This window comes from Parasteatoda tepidariorum, chromosome 4 (assembly GCF_043381705.1).
Source record: "Parasteatoda tepidariorum isolate YZ-2023 chromosome 4, CAS_Ptep_4.0, whole genome shotgun sequence".
NCBI classification, from domain to species: domain Eukaryota; kingdom Metazoa; phylum Arthropoda; class Arachnida; order Araneae; family Theridiidae; genus Parasteatoda; species Parasteatoda tepidariorum.
The window spans coordinates 47636235-47655323 of NC_092207.1; the positions used below are offsets into that span (position 1 = coordinate 47636235).

General features: G+C 29.4%; 1 protein-coding gene across 1 annotated transcript in view; it reads left to right on the plus strand.

The window, feature by feature from the left end:
• Window positions 1-19089, plus strand: part of LOC107449925 (neural cell adhesion molecule 2) — a 458476-nt gene that overhangs the window by 376721 nt on the left and 62666 nt on the right. Inside the window, exon 9 of the mRNA XM_016065606.3 lies at window positions 17230-17358. Within this exon, the coding sequence (XP_015921092.1) occupies window positions 17230-17358 (129 nt within the window). The remainder of the gene's footprint in view (window positions 1-17229; window positions 17359-19089) is intronic.

Here is a 19089-nt window from a genome sequence, read left to right on the forward strand (position 1 = left end):
TACTTATTTCTTTCTAATCGAAACAAATATATAGTTTGGATTTTAAACAAATTTATATCAAAGGAGATTGCAAAATTGATTTTGAAAAAGGGTATTTAATCCAGATTTTTTAGCTTCAAACGTCTTTTTCAAAAATTTATAAATTTCACTTAGTTTCAGTAATTTGTCTTAAAAAAATTTAGGCAATTTAAAACAATATACCTTTTTTATTGCTTGAAAATAAAGCTTTATAAATTAAACGAATAAACTTGTTCGAAAAAAAGTAACTCATAGTATTTTAAATTGAACCTAAATGAGCATAATATTTATAAAACTTCTTTCCTTAAAAATTCGTTTAGAGCTCCTTACTTTTAAAAATTAAACTTAAAAGAAAAATGAAGAAACATGGGAGAAGGAAAAAAAACTCAAATCTACAGTGGTTAGGAATTTTTCCTAAAAAAATAAGTTTATAAAAAATAAATAAAAAATAAAATTAATAAAAAATAATTCATTTAATTGTTGTTTTACCGTATACAATCAAAACAATTGGATAACCATAAAATGCTGCTATTCAAACTGTTAACTCTGAAAAAATTTTTTAACTGTGTTTTCACCTTATTTGATTTAACAAATAAAAGCTTTATCCTCGCCAACAAGACCCAGCTCATGAAATTAATTAGTTCCTTGTAGCCGTCTTGTCACAGGACTGTAGCCGAGAGGGTTAATCGGTGAATCTCACAACAGACGGGAAGCGAGTTCGAATCACAGTGTCGACATGCTCACAGCGAAAACCTTCACAAGTACTATGCTATCTAATTCGATATTCAAATTCAACAAAAGTTAAGATGAAAAAAAGTCCTGTCTAAGGCTTTCCTCTCAAAAGAAATTTTTTTAAACAAAAACTATAGTATTTTCTATCGCTTACGATAGATGGCACCACTAAATACAAACATTTTGTATATTAATAGTAAAAATTTTGACTGCAATTTACAAACTGAAGTACTGAAAATCACTCAAACACGAGTGAAAATAACTCAAGTTTGAGTGAAATTTTTTTCACTCAAATTGAGCTATTTTCATATAACTCTTTCACTTGAGTGATTTTAACTCAAGATGAGAAGGCCGGTTTTTTCTAAATGAAAGAGTTAAATAGCACTCAAGTTGAGTTATTTTCACTCGTTCATTTTAAGAGAGTAAGATTAATATATTATAACACGAACAAAGAAAGGAAATTATGTTATTAAAAGTAATTATACGAAAAATAAAAAATAAAGAACTAAATATTATAATTCAGCACAGAAAATAAGTGTTTAGATGTAGAGAATTTGATTCACTAAAGGTAGAAATGAAATCCAATAACTAAATATAATTTTCTAATTAATTCAAAATGAAGTTTCAAAATCTATGATTAGCGCTGTATTAACAATTAGTAATTGCGAGGCATTAGATTCTAATTAATAAGTAAATTTTGCTTTTAATACTCTAACAATTTACGTATAAATATTGGAGAAAAAGAAGATGGTAAACATAGTGTGACAAACAGATACTAGAGATTTGATTATTTAAATTTATTTACAAAATATTGATATTCAGAACACTTATTAAAATTTACATTGATAAGTACTGCTGATTGAACATACAATAACAATAATTTCAGTTTTTTCTGAATAGCAAAATAAATACGGGATTTTTCTCACCATTCATAATAATTAACTAGTTCTTTTATTTATATTTCTCACATAGTTTCGTTTTCTAAATTTATGCTAATAATTTGTTTGTAAACAATTAAGTCCTTCAGTGGCTTTGAAGGACAAACTATGATCTGAATGGAATATTTTATTACATTTTAAAACACTGGTAATAAAATAATAATTAATGCATTTTTAAATATTGTTAAGATGTTTAAAATAAATAATAATTTTTTATCGTATTAAAATAAATATATACTTGATAAACCTGGAAAACAATAGAAACAAAATTTTTCTGTTGGAAATAGATTTTATTTTATATTAATACTTTTTTAAGAATCACATATTACTATAAATGATTATTTACTTCATAAGTGAAATATAACCTTTGAAGTTGTGTGTATAAGATTAGCATCTATTAAATAAGTAAAAAAAATGTTTGAATAGCATTCTCAATAATTTACTTTGACTAAATCACACTGTAACATAATTTTCTTTACTAAATTACTCATAGCTCATAACACTCGCAGACTCTATAAATTAACAATAAACTCTGTTATATATGTTTAAACAAAAAAAGTAGTATTATAATGTTTACCTTTTCAGTCTTTCGTTGAAAAATTGCATCATCATAACATGCATCATGCATCATAATTGCATCATCAATTGCATCATCATATCATATTCGAATATCAGATTTTCAAAAATACGTCACATTGTGAATTTTTTTTCTTTTATCAAGGATTTTAACTCAGAAGTACGTAAAACTGAAAACGCCAACTATTGTGAAAAAAAATTTGTAACATTTATCAAGTGCTGTTTCGTTAAATTGCTAAATTTCTTATATCTCTACTAATGTACTTTTCCAAAATAAAATTTTACGCTGACTATTTTAGCCATAGTTTAAATAAGTGCAGAAAAAAGTAAACGTTGAGATATTTTGTTCCGTTAGATGAATTCCGTTTAAAATAAAATCTATCTCAGAATGTTTTCAATTAAAAGTAAGTGTGTATGAAATCACACACGTAATAACTTTAAAATCTTAGTAAAACTTTTACAAAAATTAATTACATAAAATTTAGCTTTTTAAAAATATACCGTAAAATATTTAAAACAATATTTTCTATAATTAAGGGACACTGCTATTTTCTGCTCACACTATTTTCTTTAATTAAGGTACCGGTCAGGTGGCTGAGCGGTCAGCGTACCTGACTGTGAAGCCAATGGTTGCGGGTTCGAATCCGCTCAGGGCATAGATGTTTCTCTCTGCGTGTTGTTCTCTATTGTGTGATGAGTGAATGTGGCCCACCCTATTAACGGGTATCTGTGGCAGTGTGGCGTGGGTACTGCTGCTCGCCTCTGTGACTTACGTTCACAGGTGCTCACTGGTAACGTTAAATAAGCAACACTTCCGGCATCTTCCAAGGTAAAGAACAAGAGTCTAGTGCCTACCGTAAAAAATAATAATAATTAAGGGACACCGAGAAGTGTCCATTCATTAATAAAATTGTAAATAGTAATAGTGATCTATCAATAAAAGCTAACAACAGTCCAATATCTGTTTTACTTGACAGTCATTTATATATGCCCTTGCTATTATATATGTCCATATATGTATATTACGTAAGACCTTGCTAATATATGTATAATAACCTTGCTAATATAAAGAGAGAGATAATATTTATATGATTAAAAAACATAGAATTTGAGTAAATCTAATCTATTATGGAAGATACAACTGAAAAATTCAAAACCTGTTTAGTTTCCTTAAGAAACAGTTGGAAGCTTAATAGTAATTAGTAGAAACACTTCCAAGTTTCAACAAAAAATCAAACTAGTTTTGATATTTTTTATCCCACTTTCTCTGCTAATTAGACAACAGAGTTCAACAGAGTTTTCGTTTTTCTTTACCTCGATTGACTATTAACTCATAATCCCTAACTTTTTCAACTCGATTTTCTGCAAAAATTCTAAAATTTTGCACCAAGTGGTTTAAAATTATTTACGAAGTGCGAAAACAAGAGATTGATTTGGGAAAAACAGTTGCATTTTTATAAACAAAAGAATAAAATTAAATAAATGAGCAACTCTAATTTGATACATGAAATTTGTAAATATCATTAGAATTACGTATTTAGTAATGAACCGCCAGTAAATTCCGAACTTTAAAACGGAAAAAATACAACGAAAAACATATTCGCAATGTTACACTTACCAACTCATAGAACTTACACGCAAAAAAGAATTGCATTGTATGCAAGAAGGTTCTAATATTAAATGACAAGTTGAGAAGAAACTGTAATCCTTTGAAAGCCATGAAGTTCCAGTTATCTAGTTTGATCGACATAACTGAGATAATCAGAATTTAGGGTGTAAGACAAAGAAAATCGCTCGTTTCATGAATAGATAAGAGCTATAGCCGTAAAATGATTGATTAGATACCTAAACCATCAAATTCCTTTGCGCTCTAGATTTTCTTAGAAGCTGTGGTATAAAATAATAAAAAAAGATGAATTCGAGAATTACTGTTGATTGAAACGTTTAAGTGTATATTTGAAATTTCGATTGTACCGGCTGAAAGTTTGTATCTGCAAAACAGCATTTCAGAAAGACTTATTTTTATTGAAAAGTGCTGCTAAAAACTATCATGTAGCTGTTAAGAATTTGACCATTATCAATTTGTGTTTCAGTGTAGATGACCTCAAACCAATAATTTTTATGTTAGGGATAATATACGTTATGAAAACTCCTGCAATGTTACTTTCAAATTTAAATTACTTTTATAAGGTAATTTTATAATTTTTGTTAGGTACTTTTTTAAGGGATCTTAATTAACCCTGTGTTTCACTTAGTTTATGATTCCATTTATATGGGCAAAGGATAACATTTAATTATGAAAAAAATAATTATATAACATAAGGATTTGCTGAAAATATATTTCCATGATCATTTTTAAATTGATTTGCTGTTTTTGGAATATCAAAACAAACAATTTGCGCTCCCATTCACAGAGAATCGTATTATTCAAATAAATACAAATTTTAGAATCTTGAGATATCGTATTATCATTGGTCAGACAGTCCAAAGTAGACCATGCCTTTCTCACGAAGATTATTTTCCAGGTTAATCTTGCAACCTGCAATTGCTGTTTAATTTTTTTTCGGCAGTACCATTTTTTCTAAAGAGTGCAAGTTCTGCTGTCCAATTCTCAAATCCTCTATATCTTTTTCAATACATCTTCNTATTAAGCAATTGAGATAAACATTTATACAATTAGCACCCTCAAAAGTGTGCTAATTTACTTTTTCTCGAGAATAATACATCAAACTAAACGTTATAATTTCTGTATCATAATAAAACTTTTTTCAAACTATTTCCACAATATCTCACATAATTTTTATATTCCAACTTTGACTTGTCTGTGGCTGTCTTAAAATTAAAATTAATGAGTAATATACGAGTATACATATATATATATATATATATATATATAAAATAAGGTAAAAAAATGTTACCTGATAAAATTAACGCAATAATATTTAACTTATATATTAACGTATAAAATTTTAAAATTATGAAGGCAGTTTTAGCACAAGATAAGAACTAGTTCCACATAGCTTGGTGTCGATCAGTATCTCTCCATATACTATACACTCTAGCATTCTCCTTTTTATGTAGGAATACTTTTCTCTTTTTTTCCTAACAGAATTTAAAGTTATCCCTTTTTATCCCTTTTGTAATTTTCTGTTCGTATGGTAACAATTTGCCGAAATTTCTGGTTTTCGAAATGAAAGTTCTTCTTATTACCACGCATTTAGTTAAAAATATAAAACTGAAAAATTATTTTAACTAAATAAATGATTTTTATGCAATGCTATAGGCTGTTGTGAGAAAATTACCAAGCTTTACTATGTTTAGCAAATTTTATCACTTATCATGAAACAATTTTTTATGGATAATTTAACCAAAATTATTATTAAAGAGTTTCAGTAAAAATTACCGAGATTTTTTGGGGAATCCAAACATGGTAAATTTTGGCATGTTCTGATAGTTTGAAGCATACATTTTTTGTTTTGTTAGGGAGAATAAGCGTTAAAAGATTCGAAAATGAACGATTTTAGTTCGGAGTTTTTTTCTTCTAATTTTGCAAGTGCGTTTAAAACTTCTTTTACACGAGCTTTGCTAGTTTCAAGATTTATTTTCGGTATTGTGCAATATTCTCGGTGCTTACATTAAAAAAATTTCTTTCCGTTTAATGAAAGTTTCATTACCTGGTTCTCGATTTTCGGGTTTATTACTTTATTTTACTTATTATTCTTCCTTTGGAGTGTCAAAATGATAATCCGATATTCTAAACCCTTGCAAAGATTTACAACCTTTGCATCGTTTATCAAATTGTTCTATAATATCAATCCAAGATATTTCAATGCAAACATTTATCTGAATCCCAACAAATAATCAATCAAATTAAATTGCAATAATACCTCAGAAGTAGTGCCAATCAAATTTCTATCCATAAAACTCAGCATTCCATGTAAAGAATTTGGATGGTAAGTAAGATGGTCGATTAAGTTATCGAATATTCTCATTCATTTTATTTCCCAAAAACCAATTATTTCTATATCATTTCTAATGTACAACTTAAATTGGCTATTGAACTCAGCAAACAATTTAATAATTGTCATTATCAAAAATAATTACCATGATTAAGTTATAATTAACACCCTCATCTTAAAATCTCAAAACTTTAAGTGGAGTGCAGACATTGGACTTCACTTAAATTTAGAAAGCCGTTAAAGGGAGTTCCAATGTAATGCAAGACTTTCCCTTAAGAGCCTTACTTAATATTTAAAGAAAGTTGCTTATGGGAAAGTATAAGGAATGCTTAGGCCAGTAAATAATATTTAATTAAGGAGCGTAATTTAAGAAACACGCGTAACGAAATCGGTTCATTATCAGGCGCGTTCATCCCCCTTAATTTATCATGTTATTAACTAACCGTCCGACCAGCGGACGAGTGTCACGAAAAGTGATTTATCACATTTTCTGGAGGAAAATTGTAGAGAATTATCTGTCACTTAGAACATTTGTTTCGAGCTTGTTTAACGTCTAAGTCCTTAGTAATTGTGGCAAAATGGGATTTTCTCTATTCGTTTCTAGTCTGCATTGTGTGTCATTCGGAATCTTTTAGGAACATTTTTAAATAATTGCTTCGTTTCTTTCGTAGTTGACGAATACAAAGAGTTATTTCCATGAACACTGCGATAAACAAATTATAATTTATTTTTAGCGATTTATGTTATGTTTACAAAAGGCGATTGCGCAAATTTTGTCAGGATGCAAAACGCTTGGGTAGGAATCAATTCTTATTGCAAAACTGCTGTATGTAACATTTTTCTTATTTTCAAATTGTTATGTGTTAGAAATTTCTTCTTTTAGCAAAAAAGTTCTCATTGGCTCGTTTTATTTAATTTTAACATTGATTTTGCTTTTATGTTCGAGTTAGATTACGTCAATTTTCAGATTATTGAGACAAAATGTAGGACCACATAAGCTTCTTGTGATATTTACGTTATAAATTAAGAGGATTCATTAGATGAAAGAACAATTTCCTATTGTTTATGTCAAATTTTGAATGCAAATTTCGATTTAAAAAAGTACCTCGTTCTGATCGCCAACCTGAGTTTTAGGAAAAGTAATTGAATAAACTTATTGCAACAAATGACAGAAAAAAACTTGCAGATGTGATAAAATGCTCTCACACTTTAAACTGTTAAAAAAATAAGAAGAAGAAACTGTGAGGGCTAAGTAGCAAAACTAAAAGTCAAGCAAAATTTTAAAGATTAATTTTAGAGGAAATATAGAAACTTAACTTAATAAACATAATAGATTGCTTTTCTGTGTAAATGTGTTTTATTTCAATTACAAAAGATCTTTCAAAAAATTTTGTATCTCTAAATAATCATAGTCAGCCAATTCCGAAACCTGTCTTTTGTATTTCTTTCAATATATAAAATATGTAATCATGGGCTTAAATCATTGGCATTATGTTAATACATTAGCAAAATGCTCAATATATTAAAAAATATATTCATTAAAGAACAGTTAGATACAGTGTATTAAAGAAGTAATATTCACAACTGTTAAAAGTTTGGTCACGGGTGGTGGCCAGCCGACCCGCGAAGCGGGTTTACGGCTTTTCATGTCCACTGCGTAAATCAATATCCCCCACATCTCTGGAGGTCCGCAGCATCCGGGCAATGCAATGCAGCATGACAAATAATGTAAGCATGAGACAAAGTACCCCAAAATACAGATTACCACGTTTTTTAGCTGGATCACGCGATATCACATGACAAAATTGTTTCATACAGTTTGTGTCTATAAAACAGAATTTAGAAGTAGCCAGGTGCATATCACCATCCAGCTCTTTCTGTAGAGAATATGTTTTCTCATATACATACACAGTAACGTGACAATTACATGATGTTTCTTCATGTTTATCACTATGTTATTTCTCTAGTCTAAGAAATTAACGAAAGTTAATCCCTACCTATTCCTATTTCTTTTGTTCAAAAACGATAAAACAACATCGGAATTTTTCATTCTCTTTCCCACTCATGGCTCATTTACTCCTTTCCAACTGTAAGATAACTCTTGATTTTAATTTCATAAAGTAATTCAGTTTGTGGTAAATTTGCATTTTGATTTGAAGTTTTCTATGGGAAGATACTGTTAAGATTTTCCTTTGGCTAAAAAGTTTTAAATTTGGCTAATATTTTTGATATATGACTGATTTAATGCCTAATAATTTGAATTCCTTAGCCCAGGCCCTTCAATGTATATAAGCAAATGAGTATGGTACAATTACAAAAATAGGAATTGGGATCATTATTTTCCATGCTCACGAGATCTAGCAATCACTGACTATCATTTCTTTTTAAATGACAATCTATTTATAGGATATTTTTCAAATAAATTCAATCCTGTAAAATTAGCTTTCCAGGATTTTATTAGCTCCCGTCTGCCGAGGTTTCATATCACTTACCAGAACAACTTGTCGCTTGCACGAAAAACGTGAACAGAAAATACGGATGGTACTTCGGCGAATGAAATGTTTTTTTTTCTCATGACTCTAAGCTATCAGTCAACTTTGTACTTTTTCGACGAATTTTATATTTCACCTATTAAAATTGCAAATTATATTTTTCAATAGAAAAACTAAGTATCAATATATTTTCTTTAAATCTAGCTTATTTAAAAATAATAATAATTTGTTTGATTTTCTGAGCATAGCACGCTTTGTTAAAATACATAAAGCTTACTGATTCATCATTTTCTTAATATTAAATTTTATTATATTTTTTAGATAATATAGTATTTCCCAAATAAAACGCAACCCATGAAGAACGAGGAAAGTGCACTACGTCAAAAAGAGATATGTTGTCTAGGGTGTCAGCAAAGGAAAGCTATTACATATGCATTATTTATGTTTTCTGAAAGGTGATGCTGGTTTCCACAAGAGAGAACCAGTTTCCATGCACTTAGAGATTTCCAAAGGCCTATGGGCTTCCAAAGTTCGGACTTGTCAACTGCGGACTTTTTTTCCCAACAGACGTTTAATATATTTATTGGGTAATATATCTATATTAATTTTCCGTAGGGATGTACACAAGTTGACCATCATCGCCAAACTATAGGCTGAAGCTGAAAAAGGGATAAAAAAACCTCAAATGTTGGTTAATATTTTATATACTTTTATTGGCTCAATAATTGACAAATCAAGAATTGACATATATTCCTAATTTCCCAATAATTGACAAATCACGAAAATTCAACATTTTTTTTCCTTTTGCGTTCTTTGCTCAAGAAGCATTTCTTTTTCTCTGATGTCCATTGCTTTCTTTTTCTAGGTTGAGTTTTATTTGGAAAATACAATATTAAATTATTTATCTTTAAAAATATTTTTTACAACTGTTTGAATACAGACAAAATTTTATTTTTTGAAACATATTTAAAATATTTAGAGATTGAATGCTTTTTTCGGAAAGGTTAAAATTCTGAAGAATATATCACAAACAAATATTTAAAAAAAATAATAAACGACAGGCCAGAAATAAAAAGCAGTATTTAAAATTAAACTTTAGCGTTTCAGTATTTTCTATAATGAAGTATGCTTGTCTATATTAGATTTTTAAGCAATAATTTGCATAATATTATAGGATGTTATTACGATACAAAATTAATTTAAATCAATTTTAAATTAGTTTTAACTAAGAGCCAGGATTTTGATTGCCCTAAGCTCATCAAAATAATAATCTGTATGCAGAGAAAGTTGCCTTAATGAAATTATCAAATTAAACTTAGCGCTTTCAAAAATCAAATTATGCAGATTATTTCGCAAATAGTTCCCTTATCTATATTTAGATCTTAACAATTAATATCTATTTCTTTTAGTTAATACTTTATGAACAATAACCTTAACAATTTAATATTTTGTTTCATTGCATTTTTGAAAAGTTTAATTTTAATTGTTTAATACTTTGAAAATGTTAAACTTACAAAATCCCTTGCACTTAACTTTTAAACGATTTAATTAAAAATTGTATTACATAAGTCAGATCAAAGGTTAAATTAATGTAGATACATTGAAGTTTGGATCTAACTTTCATAATGAGATTATAAATTGAAATTAATCTTAGATTAACCAGTGAGGATGTTTGCCCGGTATCGCAGTCTCGGCCATTTAATAATTCACCCACTGTTTTGTAAAAGGAATTCTTATTCACTATAACTGAGGGAAATGTTGCCTTCATAACAATGAAATAAAATTCTGTTTTTCTTTTTTTTTTTTTCTTTACTGTATTTTTGAGAAATAGGTGTTTGAGCTTTGTAGTTCGCTCATAATCTTACATATTTTCGTTGCCCGCTCTACCATTATATTCTGATATAGGAGTTATTTTTTATTCTACAATTTAACAATTAAGAAACAGAACACATATACAAACCAGCTGTTCCTCATAGGTGATAAAATAGAACAATAAAACATCAGCAGTTAAAATTTTATGAATTGTCGAAGTATTTTACTAAGTTGGACCATTTAGTTGGATTTATTTCTATTTTTTTTTTGGCCCACACTGAATTTATTATGAGACACAGCTTCCAGTAGATCACTAAGAGCAAGCATTAGATGTCAGTGTGCAGATGGAGGAACACTTTGATCAGCCAGCGCAAGTGACGAGGTTACGTGGTTCTGAGTTAAACTGGTCTGCCGTATGAAACTCGACGTCCCTCGCAGGTCACACCCATATTGGGGAGCCATCCTCTCTACACAGGATCAAAATTTTGACGAAATGTCTTTGGGTCATCCTCAGGGATGTTCTCAGATCGTCCCCAATAGTCCATAATGCAACTCTAGTGCAACATCCAAACAGTCCCACGAGAATTAAAAGCACTGATTTTTTTGTAATTTATTTTCATTTTGTGTTTCTTACTTGTTTCAGGATTATTGATTTTAAGAAATGATTTTATTATAATCCTTCTTATTTTATTAATTGCAATAAAACATATTTTCTTGACGCATACTATGATTACGTCTCCTCAATTCTTAAAACCATGAGCAGGTTGAAGCTGGGTTTCGTCCAGTTAAGATATTCTTCTAAGCTCATACTTTGATAAAAAGTAGAAGAGGTTCGAAAAACAAGAGATGGGTATCTCTTTCTTTTTCTGGCCGGCCACTTTTTCTTCTTTTCCTTTTCATATCTCACAAACCCTTGTGTGTGGTGAAGCAGAGAGAGAAACAGATGGTTGGATTCCTTAGGCAGGATGAATGAGCGGCCTACCAGGGAATCGCGTTCTGGTGTCACGTCTTTGCTTGCCAGAGATTTGCTACCATGAAAAGAAGGAACTGGTTTGCCGTCATTCCGAAAAGGAATCGATTTAGGAAAAAAAAGAATAGAGGGAAAATGAGGACAACGCACCAGATTGATCCATCGGCGATCCATACGACTCCCGATGGATGAATAGAGGACGGAGGAACATCTTTGGCGAATCCTTGAATGGGTTATTGACGAATGGTGGGTATTTCAGAATAAAGACTCCCAAAGCAGCAATAGATTTGGATTATGTCACAGGAATGATTTGCCTGCCCTTCTACCGGTTGTGATGGCATGTTTCTGGATATGATCTTCACGGAAGAACATTAACGTATGTCTTAGAATTGGGTAATTTGGAAAGGATGTGTTTCTTAATGCTGTTCAGTTATTGATTTTCAAATTTCTTGATGGCATCGTTTTATTTACTATGGTAGTAATGACTGTATTGGAATCGGACTAATTTTAATTTTAAAATTATACATTAGTTTTTTTTTGAAATCTAAAATCAAAATTAATGAAAATAATAAATAAGAAATTAATGAATAATAGACATCACTTAGATTGCTATAATTTGTAAATTCTAAAGATAAATTTGAAGAAAAATTAAATATGTATAGGTGCGTAAGCTATAATAGCGCATGGTAACAGATACCTCCCTGGAGTTTAACAGCAAATATTTAGGTACCTTCCTAATGTCAAAAAAAAATGGATAAATACTTTTTTTAAAATCTTTTTAACTTTGATCATGATCATCGTTATCATTTTAATTGTCTGTAATATTTTCCTTTCTGTTTTTATTTTATGCAGAAATTACCACTCTGATAAGAATTTTTCGGAAATATGGTTAAATAGCGATTTATTTAAATGTTAATTTTTCATATTTAAATAAAACTTTCAAATAACCATAAATAACATGGTAATCAAACTGTTAAAAGTGAGAAAAACTGTTTAATAAATATTCTCATCTAATACGGTTAAACGACCAGAATTTTATCGCACTAACTAAGCCCACTTACTGAAACCGCTTAGTTCCTTACTAGCCGACAAAACTGGGGTTCGTGTCCCAGCGTTGACACCACAATATTTCCACTATTCCATACAACATATGAATAGTTTCCAGTGTCTTGCACTCCTCTATCCCCACTACCTAATGAAAAGCCTAACTCCTATGTCCAATTAAACTTCTTTTTTTACTGTTTCATAAGTGGTTCAAAACTGTATTGTTTTATATTTACGGTTTTATAATCATACTAGTTGCAAACAGTTTCAAACCCGTATGGGTAAAAATATTTTTTACTGTATTCGGAAGGACAGACTGCTGCATGTTATTTCACTATAATTTTAGAATGAAAATTCAAAGAGTGTAGTAAAACCCATTTAAATGGGGAAAAAATCAATTTTCAAAATATTATTTGTCTACCTAAAATATTCGATCATTTGGAATATCTTGTAATTTCCAGTTTGATAATTTATTTCTCTATTTGACATAATATAATAGTTAATGAAACTGCTCATTGTTGCAGTACATTCTTAATAGACACGAAATAATATAATGGAAGCACCATTAAATTATCATGAAATTAAAATTAGTGAAGGTTATAACGATATTTATTTGCGAATTATTTATTTATCTCTTATACAATAAGTGATAATTTCATCCCGTGATAATTAAGATAATAAGTGGACCACGTAAGACTACGTAATTTTCATCGAATTCATCTGACGTAATGAATATTAAATAATCAAATATTTAAATACGTGCAATAAACTATTTTTTTATCAAAAAGAGTCAAAAGCTAGCAATTATCACTGATGTATCTTTAAAATATGTTAAGGTCATTCATTAAAATTGAAACAATGGCTATCGCTTAACCAATCAGAAAATTCCATTTCGTTTTTCGCTCATCCTGTTAGAACGATTTGTCGTAGAATGTTCTAATGTTGTTAGTTACCTTCCTCATGCTTGAAACTATCTGTATGCCAACTTTCACTGAATTTTGTCTGATGACTTAGGAGTCTGTAAGGGACACACGCACACACAGACATTAATTTTTTTGTATATATAGATAAGCACACATTAGAAATCAGAATATATTTAATAATTCGTACGCGTAATGGATGTTGATAAAAATGATTTTATGATAGATGTTTAAATAGAAAACTTTAAATTGTTTTTTTTTTTAATTAATTGAATGGTTGAGATAAAATAAAAGGTGCTTTATCCAATGACTTTGTAATCATCCTTAGTATATGCTTACATATAGAAACCTGCTTTTCAAACGAAAGTTTTTTTTATTACCAATGATCACCTGTGTTAACATTTCGTTCATTCAGCAGGGTCTGATTATAGCCTAGGCCCAATAGGCATGGGCCTAGGGCCCACAATTTCTGAGGGGCCTCAAAAATTAGTAAAAAGTCTAATGTAATGTGGGTTTGTTTAAGTATTAAATAAAAAATAATTTCAGCTTACAATAAGAAAAAAAATTCAGCTAATCAGTGACTTTCAGCGAAAATCGCTGATTTCAATTGTTTGTGGTCACCAAACTATTTTTATTTTGACATAACATGTTTTATTGTTTTATATTTTGCTTGAATTTATAGATACATAAACTTTATCTTTGAAAAACAGTCTTCAATTGTCTGCTTTCAAAATTTCTTAGAATGTTTATCTTAAATCATGCAGTTCAATAGATTCTTTTTCATTATTAGGACTACTCTTCAGTAATTTAATTTCAAAATATTTTGTAAGGGGCCCAGAAAATTTGGTGGGCCTTGGGCCTGAATTTGTCTTGATCGGTCCCTGTCATTCAGGCATTTACGGGGCATATATGTTGGCCACTCTTTCAGGGGCACCATATTAGGTGGGCCAACGTTGCTCCCAGAGTAAGGACAGATAGTACAGAGATTGGAGGAACATTCATGTCTTGCCCGGAATTCGAACTCAGAACCTTTCTGATGCAAGGCCAGTTACCTGACCCTTACAACGTTCAGTCGGCTTTAAACGAAAGTAATAACCTCTGTTCCATTTCGGCATGCAGGGCAAATGATTTTGAAATCAAATAAATCATATTGGAGTTTAATAAATGGTTTAAAATTAAATAAATGATGATGAAAACTCCCAGAATTATCTGATAAGAGTAAGAAAGCGATTTCATCAGTTATTTGAAATCTTATGTTGCGTCAAAATGTGTGGTTTCGTAAAGAAATGATTATCAAAAATACCAAATACGAACTCTAAGTCGTATCATCTACATTGTCGGATCATCTACTTGATAAAGGTTTAATTAAGAAATTCTAAAATATTCAACCATGAAATATATATTACAAATGATCCTTATTCTGTTGAATACATTAATCAGTGATAGATGGTGAATAGATTAATCAAATATTCAAGACAAATACGATAAAAATGACGAAAAAAATAACTTTAGTTAGTCAGTCAATTTGTTTAATATGTCAACTTTATCAATGGTTGTGCTATTTAAGAAAATAATAATTATCAGAATATTTTTTTAAATGTAAGTAAATAGGAAACTTTATTAATCATCACTAACTTTATTAATATTCTTATTAATATTCACCATCTAGTACCTAAAACTCTAATGGCAAATATCTTTTAATTTATCCATTTCTTTTCTGCAATTCTACCCTAAGCATTATGATTATACCCTAGTATACCCTAGTACTTTTATAAATTTAAGGGTTTAATGTAGGGCCCATAAACACAAAGAAAAATTGTTCTCTAGTGCATGTACAATATTGGTTAATGAAGCAAAAGTATTGAAAAATATATTTTAAATGAAAACTATAAATTGCTAAAAATTTTATCCTTTATTTTGTAATACACTGCAAAAGATTCTAATAACTTACGGTAAGAAGGACCATCAGGCAGGGTTTAACGTACAAACAGAAAAAGTTGTTAACTAATTACACATAAAATAAAAGCACTCTATCTAATCCAAAATATAGCTAGTGCTACTCATTTTGTCTTTATCTCAAATTCTTCTTGTTAAAGTAGATATTCTTAACTAAAAGAACTAAGCAATTATTAAAAAAAAACACAACAAAACGATAAATTTTTTTTCAAGGAATATCGACACAGTTGCCATTTTCTCAAAAGTAAAGCTTAATAAGAATATTATTACCAGTTCAGATCACTTCAATGAATAAATTAAAAATGCAACACAGGGAATGTCAGTCTTCTTACAGCAAATTCTATATTTAAAGTAAAAAATAGCATTAAACCAATAAAGGTTAAGGACCACGCGACCATTACCAGATTACGAAACCAATGAACAAGCTAAAAAAGCAAACGCACTGAATCCTGTACCATCCAGTCTAATATTATGGAACAAATTTAAAATCAGATAAAATGTGTTAGAAAATAGGTTGTGATGCCATAGTGAGCGAGATGTGGACTACCATGACACTCTATTAACAATACTTATTGCAAACTATACTCATACTTATATTTTTTTCTAGGTCATTTTAGACTTCTCGATATTCTAGCCCGAACGATTTTTATATATTTAAATAGCTGATCTAAAATTCTACTCTTGCATAATTTACTGTCAAAACTGAATAGTGCTGTTCAAACTGCATTTGTCAATAATATTGACCTCGAAAGTTTAGTGAAGTTATGTAACGTATCCATGGTATATATTTCTTATTTTACAATACTTCATATTTAATTCAGTGTATTTATTAATAATCTTATATTACTTAGATTTACTTCAAAAATTTACTTCGAAACATTCCTCAACTGTTTTTTTTCTTTTCTTTTTTTCTTCTTTTTTTGGTGATATGTTATATTTTGTAAGAAGTAATAAAAAATGGCGGAGAATTATGCAACTTTTGATTAATAACGGTTGAGCAAATATACATGGCAGTTTAACTTTTTGACTTTTTTTTGCTGCGATATAAATTATTTAAATAGAAAAATAAATATCTCGAAACTGTATTTTTTTTCAATATATATTTTTTAAAAATTGAAGAGCACCGCAAAAAAGAAATCCGGAACAATTTACGGTGAAAAATACTGACACTCTAAGTGCAGCATCCGTAAAATCCATTTTCACAGTAAAATTTATTACCAAACTTTAACAGTTATGTTTATTTAATTACAGTGATTTAGATATTCTACAGTAAATATTTTTGTATAGAAATTACAGTATATCATATTTTTTTTGTTCCGTGAAGTCTAACAATAAAATATTTTACTATAAAAAGTATGAATAACCTTTAATTCTGGTACTTTTTACCGTAATTTCATCCGCAATTGTTTACTGTGTGGTAGCTAAAACAAAAATCCATCAAGATCACATAATAATGAATTAGACACTCATTTTTATTCATTTTTCATTTTAAGGGCTTTACTATTTTTTGACTTCTTTGTCGGTTTGCCATAAAACTGTTAACTTCGAATTAATTTTTTTTTTTAATATCTAAACTGATATCTAAATAAAATTTTATGTTCTACTTTACATTATTTTTGAAAGTATCTATACACGTCATGTTTACACGTATGAAATATCTAAACTAATTCTCCGGAAACAATCAAAATGCATAAAAGAATTATATATCGCCTTCATAGCCAGGAAACTGCTTTGTAGTTCCAGGAAAAAAGTAGTTAAGCATGATAACTGGGCTTTATTGACAGAAAGTAATTGTTTTCTCTTGTTTTTTAGAGGATGTGTGGGAACTGAGCCTGAGTCCTGTACTCTTAGTGCTATTCGCTGTCATTGGAGGAATCGTTCTTGTTGCCTTCTCTATTATCTTGTACCTAAAGTTCCAGGGAAAAAGAAACATCGCCAAAGGTATTATACCTCTTTTTTATGAGTTCCCGGATGCAAAAGGGTATTTTGTTTCATCTTTTTTCCTAAACTTAATTTCCCAATAGGCACCAACTACTTCAGTCAAAAGAAAAAGAGAAATTTTAATATTTTTCTTCTAGTGTTTTTTTTAATTCGCAGTTCAACAACATTAATCTAAAAATAAATCCGTATGCACTCTGTAGAAATATGTTCGTAAAAATAAAAAAAGGTTGTTAAATTTATTAGCCAACAAGAAACAGTTTAATTTAAATAATTCGTATAACGGTATTATTATTATACGATAGTATTACAGTAGTATTATACTAATTCAGCGAAATGGATTGGTCGGTAAATGTCTCACACTGAATAAGCATATAAAGCAAGTGTCTGATTTTTTGCAAGTTTTAATTCACTTTAAAATGGTTGTGCAAAATTGAGAGTAAATATATAATAAAAAAAATACCCCAACAGCATACATTTAGAGCAAAATTAGTATTCAATAACGTAAAATAATACAAAAACAATCATCGACTCACGGCCTATAAATCATTCCCTCTTTCTCTCCTCCTTTTTTCTTCTTTTTTTTCTTTTGATTCTGCTGTATTCTGTATTCACAATTGATATTATTATTTCACAAAGAAACAGAAGTAATTTATTTACAATGAAAATAAACTATACAGTTAGTGAAAAAGAAACAATAGAATGAAAATTAAAATCATAAAAATGAAAATATCTTAATGTGACTTTATTCAAAAGCATAGAAATAAGTTTATTTTAGCATTCAATAAAATGCAAATGTAGAAACATTGGTAGTGTTACATTGTACTTAATTATTAAGCACAAAAGTAACATATAAAAGCAAAAATTTCTCAGCCATGTGTACAGCGATATGTTATAACTAATTTGTTAGTATTCATAGCAACATTTCTACCGAGGAAATATGTTCCTTAGCACTAAAAGCTTGATAAGAGAAATTTTTACACTTAGAAAACAGCATGGTAAAACTTACATGGTAAAAACTACCAGAATATGGTAAAGTTCACCATGTTTCTGGCTCTATGGAAATACGAAAAAGCTCGGTAATTTTTATAATGTTTATTTTTTACCCATTGGCAAAATGGGTCTTGGTGTGGATTTGATAACGTCCACACACTTTTCAACTGTGTTCAAACGTAATAGTAAACAGTGCGCATGCGTCGTCGTTGCATGCGTTGCTATGGCGACCGCTGCTGCTTTTCTTCTTACTTTCACTATCAGGCATTTTTAATGTATTTACATAATAATAATTTAAAGTATTTTTATATTCTTTTTATTACTAACGAATAATTACTGGCTTGGCAGTGATTTCAATATAAATATGAATGGTGAAGAAGGAAAAGCATCTTGTAACCTTTTGAAACACGTACATAGGCAGGATTTGAAAACCAATCAGACGTCACACAACAATTGAGACAGTTTTCCCCATGATTTGAAATGTTGAATTGAATTAGTCCCTGGTTGTGGCGTTAAACGGAGTCAATCCGGAAAGAAAAAGCATTTGACCAATGGGTAACCAGTGATCATAATATGATGATCACAACTTTTTTTTTCTAGAAATGTTAATACCATCCAGTACGGTAATTAGGGGAGAGTCGGATAGCCCCGCTCACTTAAGGAGTATTGCTTATATTTCTGTATAATACTGAGTAATAATCAACATTTTTGTATGTTTCTATTGTTTTATCATCTAATTAA